The sequence below is a fragment of the Mirounga angustirostris genome, unplaced genomic scaffold (genome assembly GCF_029215605.1).
Source record: "Mirounga angustirostris isolate CCGP_5_RB_7025 unplaced genomic scaffold, mMirAng1.0.hap1 SCAF_2, whole genome shotgun sequence".
Classification (NCBI taxonomy): domain Eukaryota; kingdom Metazoa; phylum Chordata; class Mammalia; order Carnivora; family Phocidae; genus Mirounga; species Mirounga angustirostris.
In genome coordinates, this window is record NW_026991710.1 from 166,337,828 (window position 1) to 166,360,601 (window position 22,774).

Here is a 22,774-nt window from a genome sequence, read left to right on the forward strand (position 1 = left end):
TTATCAATGAGTTTCTTTAAGTTTTTGTTATTAATTGCTTTATATAATTGATGGTTCCCAAGTTAGGGGCCTAAATATTTACAATTGTTAGATCTTCTTGTTGGATAGACCCTTTTCTTATAATATAGTGTCCTTCTTCATCTCTTATTACAGTCTTTGCTTTAAAATATAGTCTGTATGATATAAGGATTGCCACCCCAGCTTTCTTTTGATGTCCATTAGCATGACAAATAGTTCCCCATGCCCTCACTTTCAATCTGGAGGTGTCTTTGGGTCCAAAATGAGTCTCTTGTAGACAGCATATCAATGGGTCTTGTTTTTTAGTCCAATCTGATACCCTGTATCTTTTGGTTGGAGCATTTAGTCCATTTATATTCAGAATTATTATTGAAAGATATGAATTTAGTGCTATTGTATTACCTGTAAAGTCACTGTTTCTGTAGTTTGTCTCTGTTCCCTTCTGGTTTTTGTTACTTTTGGGCTCTCTCTTTGCTCAAAGGATCCCCTTTAGTATTTCTTGCAGGGCTTGTTTAGCGTTCATGAATTCCTTTAGTTTTTGTTTGTTTTGGAAACTCTTTATCTCTCCTTCTATTCTGAATGACAGCCTTGCTGGATAAAGTATTCTTGGCTGTGTATTTTTCCCATTTAACACATTGAATGTGTCATACCACTCCTTTCTGGCCTGCTAGGTCTCTGTGGACAGGTCTGCTGCCAGCTTTATGTTTCTGCCTTTTTAGGTTATGGACCTCTTGTCTCAAGCTGCTTTCAGGATTTTTCTCTTTGTCTCTGAAATTTGTAAGTTCCACTTACAAGTCTCAAATAAACAACCTAACCTTATACCTAAAGAAGATGGAAAAAAGAACAGCATATATGGCCTAAATCCAGCAGGAAAAGAGAAATAATAAAGATTAGAGCAGAAATCAATGATATAGAAATCAAAAGAAGAGTAGAACAGATCAACAAAACAAGGAGCTGATTCATTGAAAGAATTAATAAGCTCGATAAACCCCTGGCCAGCTTATCAAAAAGAAAAGAGAAAGGACCCAAATAAATAAAATCTTAAGTGAAAGAGGAGAGATCACAACCAACACCAAAGAAATACAAACAATTATAAGAACATATTATGAGCAACCATATGCCAAGAAATTAGGCAATCTGGAAGAAATGGATGCATCCCTAGAAATATATAAGCTACCAAAACGGAAGGAGGAAGAAATAGAAAACCTGAACAGACCCATACCAGCAAAGAAATTGAAGCAGTAATCAAAAGTCTCCCAACAGAGTCCAGGGCCAGATGGCCTCCCAGCAAAATTCTACCACACATTTTAAAAAGCATTAATACCTATTCTTCTGAATTTGTTTCAAAAAATAAAAATGGAAGGAGAACTTCCAAGCCCATCCTATGAAGCCAGCATTTCCTTGATCCCAAAACCAGACAAAGACCCCACTGAAAAGGAGAATTACAGACCAATATCCCTGATGATCATGGATGTAAAAATTCTTCCCTAGATACTAGCTAATGGGATCCAACAGTACATTAAAAGGATTATTCACCATGACCAAGTGGGATTTATTCCTGGACCACAAGCATGGTTCAACATCCAGAAATAAATCAATGTGATACACCACATAAATAAAGAAAGGACAAGAACTATATGATCCTCTCAAAAGATGCAGAAAAAAACCTTTGACAAAATACAGCATCTTTTTTTTTTATAAAAACTCTCTGCAGTATAGGGATAGAGGGAACATACTTCAATATCATAAAAGCCATATATGAAAAACCCACAGCGAATAGTATCCTCAATGGGGAAAAAACTGAGAGCTTTTCCCCAAAGGTCAGGAACATGACAGAGATGTTCACTCTCACCACTCTTGTTCAATATAGTACTAGAAGTTCTAACTTTAGCAATAAGAGAACAAAAAGAAATAAAAGGCATCCAAATCATCAAAGAAGTCAAATTTTCACTCTATGCAGATGACATGATACTCTATCTCAATAACCTGTAAGACTCCACCCAAATATTGCTAGAACTCATACAGGAATTCAGCAAAGTGACAGAATATAAAATCAATGCACAGAAATCAGTTGCATTTCTACACACTAAGAATGAGGCAGAAGAAAGAGAAATCAAGGAATGGATCTCATTTATAATTGCACCAAAACCATAAGATACCTAGGAATAAACCTAACCAAAGAGGTGAAAGTACTTTGAAAACTATACAACACTTATGAAAGTAATTGAGGAAGACACAAAGAAATGGAAAAATGTTCCATGCTCATGGATTGGAAGAATAAATGTTGTTAAAATGTCTATACTACCTAAAGCAATCTACACGTTCGAACCCTGAGCAACAATATTTATATGGGACAAACTAGACTTTAAAATAAAGACTGTAACAAGAGATAAAGGGCACTATATAATCATAAAGGGGACAATCCAACATGAAGATATAACAATTGTGAATATTTATGCCCCCAACATGGGAGCACTCAGATATATAAGAATTAAAAACAGACGTAAAGGAATTCATTGATAATAATAATAGTATGGGACTTTAACATAGCACTTATATCAATAGACTGATCATCTAAACAGAAAATAAAGAAACAATGGCTTTGAATTGCACACGAACAGATGGACTTAACAGATATATTCAGAACATTCGATTCTAAAACATCAGAATACAAATTCTTTTCAAGTGCACATGGAATATTCTCAAGAACAGATCATATATTAGATGACAAATCAGGCCTCAAAAAAATACAAAAAGACTGAAATCATACCATACACCTTTTCTGGCCACAATACTATGAAATTTGGAAGTTGATCAAAACATAAAATTTGGAAAGACCACAAATACAGAGAGGTTAAACAACATGCTACTAAACAATGAATGGTTCAACCAGGAAGTCAAATAAGAAATTTAAAAAAAATACATGGAAACAAATGAAAATGAAAATATAACAGTCCAAAACCTTTGGGATGCAGCAAAAGCAGTCCTAAGAGGGAAGTGTATAGCAATACAGGCCTATTCTAAGAAGCAAGAAAAATCTCAAACAACCTAACTTATTACACACAATGGAGCTAGAGAAAGAAAACAAATGAAGAGTAATCCAGCAGAAGGAATAAAATAGTAAAGATTAGAAGAGAAATAAATAATATAAAAGCCAAAACAAAAAAAACAATAGATCAATGAAACCAGGAATTGGTTTTTTGAAAAAATAAATAAAATTAATAAACCCCTAGCCAGGTTTATCAAAAAGAAAAGAGAAAGAACCCAAATAAATAAAATCACAAATGAGAAGGAGAAATAACAACAATCACTACAGAAATACAATTATAAGAGAATATTATGAAAAAGTATATGCCAACAAATTGAACAACCTAGAAGAAATGGATAAATTCCTAGAAACATTTAGACTACAAAAACAGAAACAGGAACAATAGAAAACTTGAACAGATCAATAACCAGCAAAGAAATTGAATCAGTAATCAAAAAACTCCCAAAAAACAAAAGTCCAGGGCCAGATAGCTTCACAGGCTAATTCTACCAAACATTTAAAGAAGGGTTAATACCTAGATGGTGGAGGAGTAGGGGACCATATTCCAACCAGTCTCCGGAATTGAGCTGCATATCTACCAGACCATTCTGAACACCCATGAAATCAGTCTGAGATATAAGAAAATAGATCTCGATCTCTACAAACAGAATATTGCAGGCAGTTGGTTTTGAGGTACAAAGCGGGAAGCCGTGATTCTGCAGGCACATATCTGAAGATAAACAGAAGGGGGAGGGACCTGACATAAGTTCTGGCACTGAGAAGGTGGAAATAACACAGGAGCACAAAAGTATCCCTCAATGGGGACCAGGCACAGACTCGCAGACTGGTAGTGATGGGGAAAGGAGTTTAGGGCAGCCCCCCAGACTGAAACTGGGAGTGGTAGGGCTGTGCGAGGGAACTGGAGGTAGCTGGTGGATTTAGAAGCACAAAGGGCAGAAATGTGCCCCAACCAGGAGGCGACAACTGGAAGCGCTGCTGAGAGGTGCACAACCCAGGACTGCAGTTTATAGCAGCACAGACAGAAACGAAGATAGTGTGGCCTGGAGAGCTCACTGAAGAACAGTCTGCAATCTCTCTGCTCTGAGGCAGAGGGTTAGAAATGATCTCTTCTGCTCCGACTCTTGGAAGAGATGTGGAAAGACACCAGGGAAAGCCTCCAGAGAACAAAGGCCCCCCAAAACCCGTTTTCATTGAGCCCATCCCCCCCCAGGGGGAAGGCAACTCTGCCCAAACAGGGATGCCTGAGTAACAGCGTGGCAGGCCCCTCCCCCAGAAGACAGGCTGGGAGAACAAGAGGCCTGCAACCCTAAGGTCCCTATAAAACAGGTGCATCTTGCTTGGGTTGTGGTCAATAATTTGGACTCTGTACGTTCCCTCAACCACCCCTTAACAAAATAACTAGGAGGAGGAACCCACAAAATAGGAAAGACTCAGAGACTGTGACTTCTGCCACAGACTTACAAATGGATACAGATATAACCAAGATGTCGGAAATGGAATTCAGGGTAGCAATTGTGAAGACAATAGCTACAATGAAGAAATTGATTAATGGCAACATAGAGTCTCTAAGGGCAGAAATGAAAGCTGAACTGGCAGAACTTAAAAATGCTATCAGTGAGATCCAATCTAATCTAGATAATCTAACAACTAAGGTAAGCAAGGCAGAAGAATGAATTAGTGATCTAGAAGACCAATTGATAGAAAAGAAGGAAAAAGAGGAGGCCAGGGAAAAACAACTCAAAATCCATGAAAAGAGAATCAGAGAACTAAGTGACACCATGAAACGTTCCAATGTCAGAATTATTGGGATCCCTGAGGAGGTGGAGAGAGAGAGAGAGAGGACGAGAAGATATATTTGAGCAAATCATAGCTGAGAAAGTCCCTAATCTGGGGAAGGAAACAAACATTCATGTCCTAGAGGCAGAAAGGACCCCTCCCAAGATCAAGGAAAACAGGCCAATGCCCCACCATGTAATAGTAAAACTTGCAAATCTTAGAACCAAGGAAACCATCTTAAGGGCAGTTAGGGGGAAGATATTCCTTATGTACAGGGGGAGGAATATCAGAATAACGTCAGACCTATCCACAGAGACCTGGCAAGCCAGAAAGGCCTAGCAAGACATATTCAGGGCACTAAACAAGAAGAACATGCAGCCAAGAATACTTTACCTGACAAGACTGTCATTTAGAATGAATGGAGAGATGCAGAGCTTCCAAGACTGGCAGAAACTGAAAGAATATGTGACCACTAAGCTGGCCCTGACAGAAATATTCAGGGGGTTCTATAAAAGGAGAAAGACCCCAAGAGTGATATAGAACACAAATTTACAGAGAGAATCTATAGAAACAAGGTCTTCACAGGCAACATGATGACAATAAATTCATATCTTTCAATAATCACTCTCAACGTGAATGGCCCAAATGTTCCCATAAAATGGCACAGGGTTGCAGATTGGATAAAAAGACAGGACCCATCCATATGTTGCCTACAAGAGACTCATTTTGAACCTAAAGATACATCCAGACTGAAAGTGAAGGGATGGAGATCCATCTTCCATGCCAGTAGACCTCAAAAGAAAACTGGGGTCGCAATTCTTATATCAGAGGAATTAGATTTTAAACTAAAGTCTGTTATTAGAGACACAGAAGGACACTATATCATTCTTAAAGGGTCTATCCAACAAGAAGATCTAACAATTGTAAATATCTATGCCCCCAACATGGGAGCAGCCATCTACATAAGCCAGCTATTAACCAAAATAGTCATATTGAGAATAACATGTTAATTGTAGGAGACCTCAATACTTCACTGTCAGCAATAGACAGATCATCTAAGCAGAAAATCAACAAAGAAACAAGAGCTTTGAATGACACACTGACGAGATGGACCTCATAGATATATATAGAACATTCCACCCTAAAAAACGGAATACTCATTCTTCTCGAGTGCATATGGAACTTTCTCCAGAATAGACCACACACTGGGTCACAAATCAGGTCTCAACCGATACCAAAAGATTGAGATTATTCCCTGCATAATCTCAGACCATAACACTTTAAAACTGGAACTCAATCACAAGAAAAAATTTGGAAGACCTTCAAACACTTGGAAGCTAAAGACCACTCTACTCAAGAATATTTAGGTCAACCAGGAAATCAAAGAAGAACTTAAACAATTCATGGAAACCAATGAGAACGAAAACACATCAGTCCAAAACCTATGGGATACTGCAAAGGCGGTCCTAAGGGGGAAATACGTAGCCATCCAAGCCTCACTCAAAAAAATAGAAAAATCAGGAATTCACCAACTAACTCTACACCTTAGAGAACTAGAGAAAAAGCAACAAATGATGCCTAAGCCATGCATTAGAAGAGAAATACTTAAGATTAGAGCAGAGATCAATGAATTAGAAACCAGAAACATGGTAGATCAGATCAACAAAAGTAGAAGCTGGTTTTTTGAAAGAATTAATAAGATCGATAAACCACTGGCCAGATCTATCCAAAAGAAAAGAGAAAGGACCCAAATTAATAAAATTATGAATGAAAGGGGAGAGATCATGGCTAATACCAAGGAAATAGAAACAATTATTAGAAATTATTATCAACAACTATATGCCAATAAACTGAGCAACCTGGATGAAATGGATGCCTTCCTGGAAACCTACAAACTCCCAAGACTGAAGAGGAAGAAATTTACAACCTGCATAGGCAAATAACAAGTAACGTGATTGAAGCAGTAATCAAAAACTTCCCAAAAAACAAGAGTCCAGGGCCTGATGGATTCCCTGGGGAATTCTACCAAACATTCAAAGGAGAAATAATACCTATTCTACTGAAGTTGTTTCAAAAAATAGAAACAGAAGGAAAGCTTCCAGACTCATTCTATGAGTCCAGCATTACTTAATCCCCAAACAAGGCAAAGACCCCATCATAAAGGAGAATTTCAGACCAATATCCCTGATGAATATGGGTTCCAAAATCCTCAATAAATCCTAGCTAATAGGATCCAAGAATACATTAAAAGGATCATCCATCACGACAAAGTGGGATTTATCCCTGGGATACAAGGGTGGTTCAACATTCACAAATCAATCAATGTGATAGAACACATTAATAAGAGGAGAGAGAAGAACCATATGGTCCTCTCAATTGATGCAGAAAAAGCACTTGACAAAATACAGCATCTTTTCCTAATTAAAACTTTTCAGAGTATATGGATAGAGGGAATATTCCTCAAGTTCATAAAATCCATCTATGAAAAACCCACAGTGAAAATCATCCTCAGTGGGGAAAAGATGAGAGCCTTTCCCTTAAGATCAGGAACACGTCAGGCATGCCCACTCTTGCCGCTATTGTTCAATATAGTACTGGAAGTCCTGGCAACAGCAATCAGACAACAAAAAGAAATAAAATGTATTCAAATTGGCAAAGAAGAAGTCAAACTCTATCTCTTTCACAGATGACATGCTACTTTATGTGGAAAATCCAAACGACTCCACCCCCAAATTACTAGAACTCATACAGCAATTCAGTAATGTGACAGGATACAAAATCAATGCACAGAAATCAGTTGCTTTCTTATACACTAACAATTCAACTGTAGGAAGAGAAATTAAAACTTTTCCATTTACACTAGCACCAAAAACCATAAGGTACTTTGGAATAAATCTAACTGAAGAGATAAAGGATCTATACTCTAGGAGCTACAGAACACTTATGAAAGAAATTGAAGAAGGCACAAAAAGTTGGAAAAACATTCTATTCTCATGGTTCGGAAGAATAAACATTGTTAAAATGTCTATGCTATCCAGAGCAATCTATACCTTCAACACCAACCCAATCAAAGTTCCAATGACATTTTTCAAAGTGCTGGAACAAACAATCCCAAAATTTGTATGGAATCAGAAAAGAGCCCAAATGGCCAAAAAAAAATGTTGAAAAAGAAAAACAAAGCAGGGGGCATCATGTTGCTGGATTTCAAGTTATATTACAAAGCAGTGATCACCAAGACAGCATGGTACTGGCACAAACACAGACATATAAACCAATGGAACAGAATAGAGAACCCAGATATGGACCCTCAACTCTGGTCAAATAATCTTTGACAAAGTGGGAAAAAAATATGCAATGGAAAAAAGACAGTCTCTTCAATAAATGATGCTGGGAAAATTGGACATGAAACTCGACCATTGTCTAACACCATACACAAAGATAAACTCAAAATGGATGAAAGACCTCAATGTGAGACAGGAATCCATCAAAATCCTAGAGGAGAGCAGAGGCAGTAACCTCTTTGACATCGCCCACACAACTTCTTTCAAGATACATCTCCAAAAACTAGTGAAACAAAAGCAAAAATGAACTTTTGGGTTTTCATCAAGATAAAAAGCTTCTGCACAGCAAAGGAAACAGTCAACAAAACAAAGAGGTAACCCCTCTTTGGGATTACCACAGAATGGGAGAAGATATTTGCAAATGGCACTACTGACAAAGCACTGATTTCCAAGATCTATAAAGAACTTCTCAAACTCAACACCCAAAAAACAAATAATCAAGTCAAAAAATGGGCAGAAGACATGAACAGACACTTCTCCAAAGAAGACATACAAATGGCTAACAGACACATGAAAAAATATTCATCATCATTAGCCATCAGTGAAATTCAAATCAAAACCACATTGAGATACCACCTTACACTAGTTAGAATGGCAAAAATGGACAAAGCAAGAAACAACAAATGTTGGAGAGGTTGTGGAGAAAGGGGAACCCTCTTGCATTGTTGGTGGGAATGCAAGTTGGTAGAGCCACTTTGGAAAACAGTGTGGAGGTGCTTTAAAAAATTAAAAATAGAGGTACCCTATGACCCAGCAATTGCACTCCTGGGTATTTACCCCAAAGACACAGATGCAGTGAAAAGAAGGGCCATATGCACCCCAATGTTCATAGCAGCAATGTCCACAATAGCCAAACTGTGGAAAGAGGCGAGATGCCCTTCAACAGACGAGTGGATAAAGAAGATGTGGTCCATATATATGATGGAATATTACTCAGCCATCAGAAAGGATGAATACCCAACTTTTACATCAACATGGATGGGACTGGAGGAGATTATGCTAAGTGAAAGAAGTCAAGCAGAGAAAGTCAATTAGCATATGGTTTCACTTATTTGTGGAACATAAGGAATAGCATGGAGGACATTAGGAGAAAGAAGGGAAAATTGAAGGGGGGGGAGTTGGAGGGGGAGATGAACCTTGAGAGCCTATGGACTCTGAGAAAATGAGGGTTTTAGAGGGGGGTAGGGTTAGCCCAGTGATGGGTATTAAGGAGTGCATGTACTGCACATACCGTATGGAGCACGGGGTGTTATACAAAAATAATGAATCGTGGATCACTACATCAAAAACTAATGATGTATTGTATGGTGACTAACATAACATAATAAAATTAAATTAAATAAAAATAAAAGAGTTAATACCTATTTTTCTCAAAATATTCCAAAACATAAGAGGCAGGAAAACTCTCAAATTCATTCTATGAGGCCAGCATTACCCCAATACCAAAACCAGTAAAGACTCCACCATAAAAGAGAACTATAGACCAATATTGCTGAAGAACATCAATGCAAAAATTCTCAGTAAAATAGTAGCAGACTAAATCTAACAATACATTAAAGAAATCATTCACCAGTCAAGTGATATTTATTCCTGGTTTGCAAGCGTGGCTCAATATGCACAAATCAATGTGATACACCACATTAATAAAAGAAAGAATAAAAACCATATGATTATTTCAATAAATGCAGAAAAATTATCTGAAAACTACAGCATCCATTCATGATAAAAACCCTCAACATAGTAGGTTTAGGGGGACATTCCTCATCATAATTAAGACAATTTATAAAAAACTCACAGCCAACATCATCTTCTATGGAAAAAACTGAGAGCTTTTCCTCTATGGTCAGGAACAAAACAGGGATGTCCACTGTTATTTAAGATAGTACTAGAAGTCCTAACTACAGCAATGAGACATCAAAAAGAAATAAAAGGCATCCAAATTGGCAAAGAAGAAGTCAAACTTTCACTATTTGCAGATGACATGATACTCTATATGGAAAACCTAGAAGATTCCACCAAAAAATTGCTAAAACTGATCCATGAATTTAATAAAGTCACAGGATACTAAATTAACATACAGAAATTTGTTGCATTCCTACAGACCACTAATGATACTGCAAAAAGAGAAATTAGGGAATCAATCCCATTTACAATTGCACCAACAACCATAAGATACCTAGGAATAAACCTAACCAAAAAGGTGAAAGACCTGTACTCTGAAAACTATAAAACAACTAATAAAAGAAACTGAAGAGAAATGGAAAGATGTTCCATGCTCATGGATTGAAAGAACAAATATTGTTGAAATGTCCATAGTACCCAAAGTAATCTATGCATTTAATGTAATCCCTATCAAAATACCAATAACATTTTTCACAGAAATAGAACAAACTATCCTAAAATTTGTGTGGAACCACAACACACCTTTAATAGCCAAAACAATCATGAAAAAGGAGAGCAAAGCTGAAGACATCATAATCATAACTTCAAGTTATGTTACAAAGTCGTAGTGATCAGAACAGTATAGTACTGGCACAAAAACAGACACATAGACGGGTAGAACAGAATAGGAAACTAAGAAATGAACTCACAACTACATGGTCAATTATTCTTTGACAAAGCAGGAAAGAACATCCAATGGAAAAAAAAAGATAGTCTCTTCAACAAATGGTATTGGGAAAACAGGATAGCAACATGCAAATAATGAAATTGGACCACTTTCTTACACCATATACAAAAATAAATTCAAAGTGGGTGAAAGACCTAAATGTGATACCTGAAGCCATAAAAATACTATAGAAGAACACAGGCAGTAACCTCTCTGCTATTGGCCACAGCAACTTCTTTCTAGACATAGTATCTTGAGGCAAGGGAAACAAAAGGAAAAATAAACTATTGAGACTTCATCAAAACATCAAGAAAAGGAAACAATTAGCAAAACTAAAAGGCAGCCTACAGAATAGGAAAAGATATTTCCAAATGGCATATCTGATAAAGGTTAGTACCCAAAATATATAAAGAATGTATAAAACTCAACAACAAAAAAATGAATAATCCAATTTAAAAATGGGTGAAAGACATAAGTAGACATTTTCCCAAGAAGTCATACAGATGGCCAACACATATGAATGCTCAACATCACTCATGATCAGGGAAATACAGATCAGAACTGCAATGAGATATCACCTCACACCTATCAGAATGGCTAAAATCAAAAACACAAGAAACAAGAGATGTTGGTGAGGATTTGGACATAAGAAAGAATCATCAGAGTCAAGGACAAGATAATTGAAATTACTGAGTCTAAGAACCAGAGAGAGAAAAAAAAAAGAGTTTTGAGACACTATTGTGCATAACAATATATGAATTATGGAAGTCCCTGATAAGAGAGATTTTTGAAGAAACAATAGCCAAAACCTTCCCAAATTTGATGAAACACGTGAACGTATAAATCCTGGAAGCTCAACAACACTAAGAAGCATAAATCCAAAGAGAACTGTATCAAGACACATTATAATCAAAGACATTATAATCAAACTATCAAAGCTAAAGACAAATATGGAATACTGAAAGCAGCAAGAAAGAAGTAAAGATAAGATTATCAGTCAATTTTTCATCAGAAACCTTAGAGGCCAGGGACACCTGGGTGGCTCAGTCAGTTAAGCATCTGACTCTTGATTACAGCTGAGGTCATGGTCTCAGGGTTATGAGATGTAGTCCTGCATCAGGCTCTGCATTGAATGTGGAGCCTGCTTCAGGTTCTTTCTTCACCCTTCCCCCATTCTTTCTCTCTCTCTTTCAAAAGAAATGAAAAAAAGAAAGAAACCTCAGAGGCCAGAAGATAATGGAATGATATATTTAAAGTGCTAAATGCAAAATGGTACAGTCACTTTAGAAGAAAGTCTAGCAGTTTCTTACAAAATGAAACAAACTCTTACCATATGATCTAGTAATAATACGCCTTGGTATTTACCCAAAGGAGTCAGAACTTATGTCCACACAAAAACCTGTACATGGATGTTTTTAGCAGTTTGGTTCACAATTTTCAAAACTTGGAACCAACCAAGATACCCTTCAGTAGGTGAGTGAATAAATAAATTGTAGTATATCCAGATAATAGAATTTTATTCAGTGATGAAAAGAAATGACCTATTAAGCCATGAAAAGGCATGGAGTAAAGTTAAAAACATATTACTAAGGTAAAGAAAACAGTTTGTATTTGGTACATTCTGTATATTTCAATTACATGACATTCTGAAAAAGCCAAAACTATGGAGACAGTAAAAAGATCAGGCATTTCTGAACATTAGGAGGATGTGAAGGATAAATAAAAATTACTAAGAAACTATTCTAAAGGTAGCAATTGTTTTAATTTACATTATTTATATAAAACTAAGAATAAATTTAAAGAGATTTGATTTCCAATTTACTACTAGTACTAGTAATTTAAAATACATTAAAGCAGAGATAAAGCAAAAATGGTCATTTATTGTCATTTGTTGAAAATTTATTCCCACTTTTTCATAACCCTTCATTGCTAATATAAATGGACATAAAACAAATTAAAATATACTTACCAAATTTTTTTCAACTACAACATGCATTTCTATATACTGAGAGAACTCTGAAAGTGGCTGAAAAAAATCCACAAATTTTACATCAAAATTGAAGTATTACTTAACTATTTTAATATATATCACTACTTCATGAATTCAATGTTGCAAAATACAATTTTATCTATAAAAAAGAATTAGATAATTTAAGCAAAACTTCCTATCACTGAATCATTTTCAGAAATGTGACACCTGGGTGGCTCAGTCAGTTAAGCATGACTCTTGATTACAGCTGAGGTCATGGTCTCAGGGTTATGAGATGTAGTCCTGCATCAGGCTCTGCATTGAATGTGGAGCCTGCTTCAGGTTCTCTCTTCACCCTTCCCCTATTCTTTCTCTCTCTCTTTCAAAAGAAATGAAAAAAAGAAAGAAACCTCAGAGGCCAGAAGATAATGGAATGATATATTTAAAGTGCTAAATGCAAAATGGTACAGTCACTTTAGAAGAAAGTCTAGCAGTTTCTTACAAAATGAAACAAACCATATGATCACTTCTTTTGCTCTTGATCAAATATTTAATTTAATAAAAAAAAATCCTTTACTTCCATTGTCCATATTCTCATTGGTACTGGGCTATTCATATTATTTTCTCTAAAGAAACTTTTCCATTGACTTCCCATTACAAGATGTGTGTGTTTAATTAGCTTAAAAATTCTATTATACTGTAGTATGTGGTCCTATGGTTTTTTCCTATACCCCAAAAGAGTGAGGACACATCTCTGTGTCTAGAGGAGTGGGATTTCATTTGAAGGATAAAGTCAATTTTTGTATAATTTACCTCAGAAAAATGTTAGCAAATTAATTTTTAAAAAAAAAAATAGAAAAATGTTATCCAACAGAGATTCAAAATGACAAACTTTCTTAAATCAGATGATAGATATCTCAAGATGTATATTCTGGGTATCATGTGATCCACTAAGATCATAGTGGTTAAATTAGGTAATGGTGTTTGAAATCTGGCTTATCATTTATGTGACTTGGGCTGTTTTTTCCCAAAAAATAAGGATAAAGTAGTAATTGTTATAATTACTATTAATAAAGTGTTACTTATATTCATCATTATTTTTTGGTGAAGGAGGAAGGCACTGAAGAAAACATATAAAACAGTCTTTGCAAGGACTTGATATGTGTGGAAACTTAAAATATTTTGTTACTAAAATAGCATACCATCTACATGCACTGGAAAATATTTGGAAGCAGAAAAGAATCATCAAATTTCAGAAACTGAGGACAATTTTACATGTTTATTTTAGTGTCTGCATTTTTTCTTCTTTACACTGATATTTAATCCCTTGAAAGTTCAAAACCATTCCATTTTAGGTAAACTATTTTCCTTAACATATAAAAAGGAGAATTAAAGAGGGAACAACAAATCTGGGGTTTAGTGGAGACAAAAAGAGTAATGATTTTAGTAATTTAAGGCAAAAGAAAAGTTGAGAAAGGTCAAAAAGACAAATTTAGGGCTCAGTGATTACTCATTTTTCCCCCTCACTTTAAAATTCTCTTTCTTGACCCAAGTTTTGGAGATTTGAGGGTTTCATTTAAAAAATGTTGATGAAATCCCCTTATGGTCTAATTGGTTTCTTATCATTTCTTCCAAAATTAAGCACCAAATGTTGTATAATAGTCTTGCTTATAAGACTTTATCCTTTCATTAAAATCCCTAAACAAGAAAATGATACTACCTTACTGGAGGAGAAAAATAAACATTTAAATAATATATTAATGGATTAATGGATTGAGGGATTCAAATCTATTTCTTTGTTTTAATGAACATAAGTGTTGCCTAACATTCTCTGAAATAATCCTTGATCTTTGAGATTGGGGTTGGTTAATATTTAGTTAATAATTTATTTGTTCATTTACTGAACAATAAGCTTCTATGCAGAATCATATATTTTACTCAATCACCTACCTCTATACTTTGTATTTTATAGGGCATTTCTCTTGACTCAATATCCTTCTCAGCAAATAAAGAAACACCTTTATTCTTATGTTTTACTTGATAAATCACATGTTCAAAACCAACTGAAGGTTCCAAGGGCTCAATACCATAACTTACATTTTCAAACTGAAGTAAGCCCCTACAAATTTCAAAAAATAAGTAAATAAATAAGATAATACATTTTAAAGTCAATACAATAAATAAGAAAATGATACTGAATGAGTTTTTTTTTTTAAATAGTATGTAGATTATTTTGAGTCTTAGTCTTAGATGGTAATGTAGAAAAAAGTTACTGAATACACACAAACTTACTGAGTGGCACAGAATAGTAACATTATTGGTATTCACTTAGCAATTAATATTTTATAGTCTACAAATATATCAAAAATCTTAACTCAGGATTGGGTAGGAGACATTACAAGAATTTGCATACTATGCTTTTCCACTAAGAGTTTCCCACAATAAGTCATGGCTTACTTTAGAACTCCTGAATATAATTTTAAGAATTTAAAAGTTTCTGGGGCACCTGAGTGGCTCAGTAGGTTAAGCAACCAACTCTTGGTTTTGGCTCAGGTCATGATCTCAGGTCATGAGATCAAGCCCCATGTCAGGCTCCACTCTGAGCATGGAGCCTGCTTAGGATTTTCTCTACTTCTCCCTCGGCCCCTCCCCACTTGTGCTCTCTCTCTCTCAAAAAAAAAAACAAAAAACAAAAAACAAAATCAATTTAAAAATTTCTAAAACACTATTCTACTTTGTAATCATAAAATTATATAACATAACCTGAGTCCAGTACATGTGCTAACGATCACCATAGAATTTGGATAACCTTCAATATACCCTTGGTAGTAGCAAAAATTCTGAAAAATAAAGATAAAATACATGTACCTCTATTAGAATAATTCATGTTAAAGGAACAATTTTCAAATATTTAAAACATATATGTTTATTTGTGTGTATGTGTCAAATACTCATTGTTTCCAAAATAGATTTATAAGATTATTAAATGAGCATTTGGCTCAATTCTCCAAAAATTTTCCCACAGGGTCAAAGAGAATTAAGTATGTACTGATTTTGAAAACTTCAAAATTGCTCCCAAGTACCTTGTTTTCAAAGGGTAATCATAAAATGTTAACTCTTGGTATTCAGAGAATTAAAACCTTTAAGCATTAAAAAAAAAAAGAATTAAGTACCTTTTCATATTTTTTTACTGTTAAAAATTAAACATGGCTTTTGCAGTCATTAGGGTCAAAGTAAAAATCATTAGAAACTTTTTTCCCACACTCTCTTGACTTAATTTTGCAAGATAGAGGTTAAAAAATGAATCCAAAGGAGACTTTTTTCTTTTCAGAATTACTTGAGTGTAATGGCAGAGTAGCTTGCATTAACTCTCTCACTGATAATAAATATAAGCTCTGGAAAAATAATTCTTAAATTATCACTACGAAGGCAGGAAAAGTAAAGGAGGGAGAGCGGGAATCCACACTAGAAAGAAGAAAACTGCATTTTCCGAGGTTTGCATTTGTAATGGTTTTCACCTGAGGGCACTCCCCAAGGCAGGGCAGCATAAAGTAGCTAATGTTCCAGAAACAAAAACAAATAAAACACAAAAACCAACTTACTGAGTATCTAGAAATTGAGATGCGATATTCAGGAAAGGAGAAGGCACAAAGTGCGGCCTTAAAAATGGGTGCTATTAACTCAAGTGTAAGTTCTTTACTTACATCTAAATTGAGACTATATGAAAGAAATCTCAAGTAGTTTAGCAGAAACTAAGACCAGAAAAACTGGAAATACTAAGAAGAGATTTTTGGCTGTCTCCAAACACAAGACAGTAGAATTTAGAAACTCGCTCCAATCAAGTTTGGTTTTTTTTTAATTTTATTTATTTATTTGACACAGAGAGAATGAGAGAGAGAGAGCACATGAGAGGGGGGAGGGTCAGAGGGAGAAGCAGGCTCCCTGCCGAGCAGGGAGCCCGATGCGGGACTCGATCCAGTGACTCCAGGATCATGACCTGAGCCGAAGGCAGTCGCTTAACCAACTGAGCCACCCAGGCGCCCTCCAATCAAGTTTATTGTCTGCAATAGCGAGAATAAAAACAGTCACAAGCTCCAATGTATCATTGAATATGGCCAGTATAGGATTTTAAAATATTGTATATATGAATAAAAGAAAAATGTGGCCCATAGTCAAGAGAAAAATCCAAAGAGAACTGATCCTGAAATAACTCAGGATTTTGGAATTAGTAAAGAAAAAAAAGGCATTAAAATAGATATTAAAAACGTGATTTAGAATATAAAGGAAACTTTGAGCACAGTAAGGAAATTCAGCAGAGAAATAAAGGTTATAAAAAATATCAACTCTAGGGATGCCTGGATGGCTCACTTGGTTAAATGTCTGCCTTTGGCTCAGGTCATGATCCCAGGGTCCTAGGATCCAGTCTCACATTGGGCTCCTTGCTCAGCGGGGAGCCTGCTCTTCCTGCCACTCCCCCTGCTTGTGCTGTATCTCTCTCTCTGTGACAAATAAATAAATAAAATCTTTAAAAAAAATGCCAACTCTAAATTTTAGAACAAAAAATATATTTAAAATGAAATATACTGGGACACCTGGGTGGCTCAGTCGGTTAAGCACCTGCCTTCGGCTCAGATCATGATCCCAGGGTCCTGGGATTGAGTGCCCCATCGGGCTCCTTGCTCCTGCTTCTCCCTCTGCTTGCCGCTCCCCCTGCTTGTGTTCTCTCTGTCTCTCTCTCTCACACACATAAATAAATAAAATATTATAAAAAAATAAAAATAAAATAAAGCAAAATATACCAGATAGGTCTTACTGCACATTGGAGAAGGTAAGAGAAAAGGTTTAAAAAAATACCTAGAGTATGGACCTATAGATATTATCAAATCTGAAAGAAAGCTGAGAAAAAAAGAAGCTTTAAAAATTAAATATAGTTGCAGCAATCAGTGAGACAATGTTATCTAATATATGTTTAATTGGAGTCCCAGAAAAATGGAAAGAAAAATAAGTAGGAAAATAGTTGAAAAGATAATGGCCAAAGTTTCCCTAAATTTAGTGAAAAACTACAATTATAGATTTAGAAACTGAATATACAAATGAACAAAGGCCAGACCATATATAAGAATAGAAGTGTGTCACAAAACCTTCAGTAACCTATCCAGGAAACCAATCCCATTGTTGACAATAAATAGCCCAGAAAGCCAGCCCACTGCAAGTCAGACTTTATAGGAAGTCATATTGCTATCTCCAGTAACAACCCAGAAAACTAAACAATAACTTATATAACAGTCACCCCAAATAACCAAGAGTTGATTAAAAACTGTCAGCTTACCTAATTTTTGTCTCTCCTTCCAACTTAGAACCAAGCAGAAAGTCAAATATGTACTCCTAAACATAAAACATAAAATGCTTCACCACTTCTAGTTAGCCTACCCACAGCTTTTTCATGCCAACAACCTCCAGTCAGGGTATTTCTGAAGCTTTCCCTTTTTTCTACCATATAAACCTTTCCCACTCTTCTCTGGCTTCTAAGTGCCTGCCAAAATTCAAGTGATGGTGGCTGACTCTCTTACAATGGCAAGTTTTGAGTAAGTAGTCTTTGCTTATTCTCATTTGTTTGGTTTTTGTTTATTTTCACAAGATCTAAGGAACACATTTGGGTGAAAAAAAAAAAAAGCAAGCATCAGAAACTACTTGTGAAAGTGACCAGGTATTGGATTTAACAGAAAAAAACTTCAAGCAGACATTATAATTGTGTTCAAAGAATTATTGAAGGAAACCATGATTTAAAAAATAGAGGTATGATAACAATATCATATCAAATAGAGACTATCAATAAAAGGTAAAGATCATCAGAAAAGGTAAAAAACAAAACACAACTATAGTCTGTTGACAGGTACCATGCTTTAAATTCAAAGATACAAATAGATGGAGAATAAAAGAATGAAAAAACATGTATCATGCAAATAGCAACCACAAGCAAATCAGAGTGACTACACTGATAATCAGACAAAATAGACTTTAAAACAAAAAATTGTTACTAGAAATAAAGAGCAACATTTTATAATAATAAAAGTTTCAACCCATCAGGAAGATATAACATTTGTAAATATATATGCACCAAATAACCGAACACCAAACTGCACAAAGCAAAAAAAAAAAAAGGTAAAAATGTAGGAAAAAATAGACAATTCAACAATTATAGTTGGAGATTTCTTCTTCTATCTCACTTTCAGTAACAGATAGAACAACTAGGCAGAAGATCAACAAGGAAATATAAAACTTGAAAACACCATAAACAAATGAAACCTAACAGAGAATTGTAAAACACTCCACTGAACAACAACAGATTATACATTCTTTTTATGTACACATGGAACATTTTCTAGGACAGACCATATGCTAGGCTATAAAAAAAGTCAATTAATTTAAAAGTATACAAATAATAAGTTTTTCTGATAACAATAGCATGAAATTAGAAATCATTTACAAAAAATCTGGAAAACCTAAAAAATATGTGGAAATTAAATATCATATCCTAAATAACCTATATGGGTCAAAGAAGAAATAAACATGAACCCAGAAAGTACTTTAAAATAAATTAAAATGAAGACACACCATACTAAAAAGTATGGTAGGTAGCTAAATAAGAGATAAATTTATATGTAAGAAAATCTTAAATTAATATCCTAACCATCCACCTAGGACACAGGGAAAAAAAAAAGAAACTAAACCCAAATCAAACAGAAGAAAGGAAATACTAAAGATTAGAGTGAAATAAAATAAATAAGAATAGATAAAAAATAAAATAAATCAATAAAACCAAAAGGTGACTCTTTAAAAAGATAAACAAAAATGACAAATCTTTATAACAGCCTGGGTTTAATACAGAAACTTATTACTCAGCAAATAAAGTACATCAATGGGTTTATGTGCTTGAAATTAACATATACTTTTCCATATAATTCTATCAATTGAAAGTAGCTAGCCTAGTTGGAAGATACACTAGGTTAATAAATAGTCATTTACCATGCCAGTTAGTACTCTGAAAGGCTGGGGTTATGTTTGAACCAGAGATCATTATATGGTATGGTTTCCTGATAGCCAGAATATGTGTAGTGTTGAAGTGGGAATGTCTCCTCTCACCATTATACCTAATAATCTTCTTGTAGAATTTTTGCTTTCCATCTCAATAACATTTAGCTTCAAGTCATTGGTAGGGAATTCCTCCACCAAGAGACATAATAACAGTTCCACTAATTTGGAAGGTGGAAACTTCCAGCTGGATATGTTGAGATTCTTACATCACTAAACAAAGGCTAATGTAGTGGTTGGAGTGACTGACTCTGAATATCAAAGGGAAATTGGTTGCTTTTACCAATGGAAGCAAGAACGGCTATGACTTGAATCCAGCTGATTATTACAGCAACCAAAAGAAAGTATGATTAAAGATGCAGACCCTTTGGGAATAAAGATTTGCTCTATTTTGCTTGATAAATATCCTTAGCAAGCTAAGGTTCTGGATGAAAGCAATGGGAAAAGGAATAGGTAGTAGGGGGAAAAGCCATAGATAGCAATCATTACTTAATACAGAAATGAAGACATTGGTGACTTCGCATATTTTCTCTTTGTTTCTTATTTTTTATTCTAGTCCCTGTTACAGTTAATAATTCTTTATATTACACTTTCCCTTTTCAAGATACTATATGGTTTCTTTACATTAATCAAATATAAACTAAAACAGTGTCTTGTCTTATTTTTTAAAAATATTTCATTGGCATACTATCAATGGATTACTTTGTATTTTTTTTATTGTGGGCCCATGTAGAGTTTCATCTGTATGAATCATACTTTGTAAGATCAAGATAAAATACCTGGACCTTTCCACCAGCTTTTATCTACTTCCTTCCAAATGTGGTTTCTATTATTCAGATTGATAACATTCCTAATTCTTTGTAATAATCAGTAAGTTATATCAGCATTATAAATAATTGGAAAAGTTGTAAATAAGTAAAAAAATCATTTTTAAGTAATCATTAAGATAAAATTTTCATGGAGGAGTCAAAAAGCTCATTATTATTATTATTAATCAATTTCCTTCTTCGTTTTTCCTCTTCTTATCATTACCATTTCTTGCACTGTTTTTTTCTATTATATCTTGTTCAATGTTCTCTTTGCACTAAAAAGAATATGTATACTCTTGCTACTGTGTGTTAGCTCCTATAAATGTTGATTAGATGAAGTTGATTGATACTACCACTCAAGGTCCAACAGATTTGCTGAGTTTCTTTCTACTTCATCTATCAATTATTGAGAAAATAATATTTAAAAATTCAATTATCTTAATAATTTATTTCTCCTTTCATTTCTGTCAATTTCTGCCTCATGTAATTTGAGGTCTGTTTTTATGTGCATACACATTTTGAATTGTTATGCTGTCCTGATGATTTTACCTTTTAATCATGATGAATATTTATTTGTTCTAGAGAGACTGTAAAGTCCACAACAATGATGAATGGCTTATACTTGTAAGCTCTAGGCACTGGGACCAAATTCTTTCTATGTCTAACAGGCTAATTTGTTCTAAGATAAGTCTGTATTCACCAAGAAAATATGACTTTGAGGGATAAAAATCATTTGTAGACTTCATTAAAAACAAATTTACCTACTTTTAATCTAATTTAATAAACTTTCCTGATTTTTCCAGCTCTGGAAATAGGCTTGCAGCTTTGGCAAATATAAGTTATTTATATGGCACCAGATATTCATTGCATTTGAAGCCAACTTAACAACTTCATTCAGGTTATCAATAAAGCATTCTTTGCTTTGTTTTTTAAGTTATACATTTATCTCTCATGGTTACCTCCTGGGAAGTAGGAAGCAGAGTTAGGTGTTAGGTATAGCAGAATTACATAAAATTCAGGTGTGGGATATTGCAGCCCTCTGTATCTCTTTGTCTCACTGGTGCTAATTCTGTCTGTCTCTCTCTTTCACACACATACACACACACACATGCACATTTATGCCACACACACGTATTACATATTTATGTGTGTGTATACATATACATATATATATCATTTTTGACAGCATGTAGTATTTATATATTTGTAGATGACTCACACATATTTGCCTAATCTATTGGACAAAACTTAAAGCAACTCACCATTATCTATTATTTATTTTGTTAAAAGTTTAGTCTAAATAAAAATGTTTTAATTTCAAAATACTGATTGATTCACTATGCAGAAATCAGGAATACAAACAGAAAAAAACAACAGAAATTGGGAGGGCAGCAAGAAGGGAAAAAAGAAAAACTGCATTTCAAACACGAGCAATCCCTGCAATTCTATGCACGCTTCTCAATTATTTTTACAACAAATTATGGACATTATTAAATGAAGCTGCAAGTGTTCCAAATACATGAAAATTTAATATATTCTTAAATGTACATGAAATTCCATGTGTATTTATTTGACCCTTGAACATATGTTAGACAAGTCTTTGGATTCTCCTTTTCTTTCCAGATTTACCTTTCCTGATTCAAATCATATTTTTTCCACTTTAAGTATTCCATGATATTTTCAACCCTGCTGCTACATGTACTTAAGTACATACATGTACATCATTGTGAAATAATAGCTTAAAGAAATCACAATCATTTTTTATTTGGTTGACCATCTGTGTCATAAGGCTAACTTGAGACACATTATAAGCAGAAAGCTAGGGGTCCCCAGAAAAAGAAAGATGAGACATAGCTTTTGTGACAGAAGAGAAGTCATTTTAGCACCCCCCCACCCCCAGCTATTTTCTGTGATCTATGCCCTACCAGCACTATTTGCCCAAGGACAGTTCTTGTAGAGCTCCCTAGGAGGTATCAGAATTACAAAGAAATGCCAAAACCTCAGTAGTTAAGGATTTTAAGGGAACAAAGGGAATGCAAACCTAAGTCTCTACCAGGCTAGGAAATAGCCTAACCATATCAGAGTCAATAAATCTGTAGTAAGACTCTCAGA

At 34.7% G+C, this 22,774-nt stretch overlaps 1 protein-coding gene across 1 annotated transcript in view; it reads right to left on the bottom strand.

The window, feature by feature from the left end:
- ADAM2 (ADAM metallopeptidase domain 2) overlaps nt 1–22,774 on the bottom strand; it is a 166,026-nt gene that overhangs the window by 128,552 nt on the left and 14,700 nt on the right. The window contains exons 5-7 of the mRNA XM_064583829.1: nt 15,525–15,601; nt 14,712–14,880; nt 12,762–12,818 (exon numbers count right to left, since the gene is read on the bottom strand). Of these exons, the coding sequence (XP_064439899.1) occupies nt 12,762–12,818; nt 14,712–14,880; nt 15,525–15,601 (303 nt within the window). The remainder of the gene's footprint in view (nt 1–12,761; nt 12,819–14,711; nt 14,881–15,524; nt 15,602–22,774) is intronic.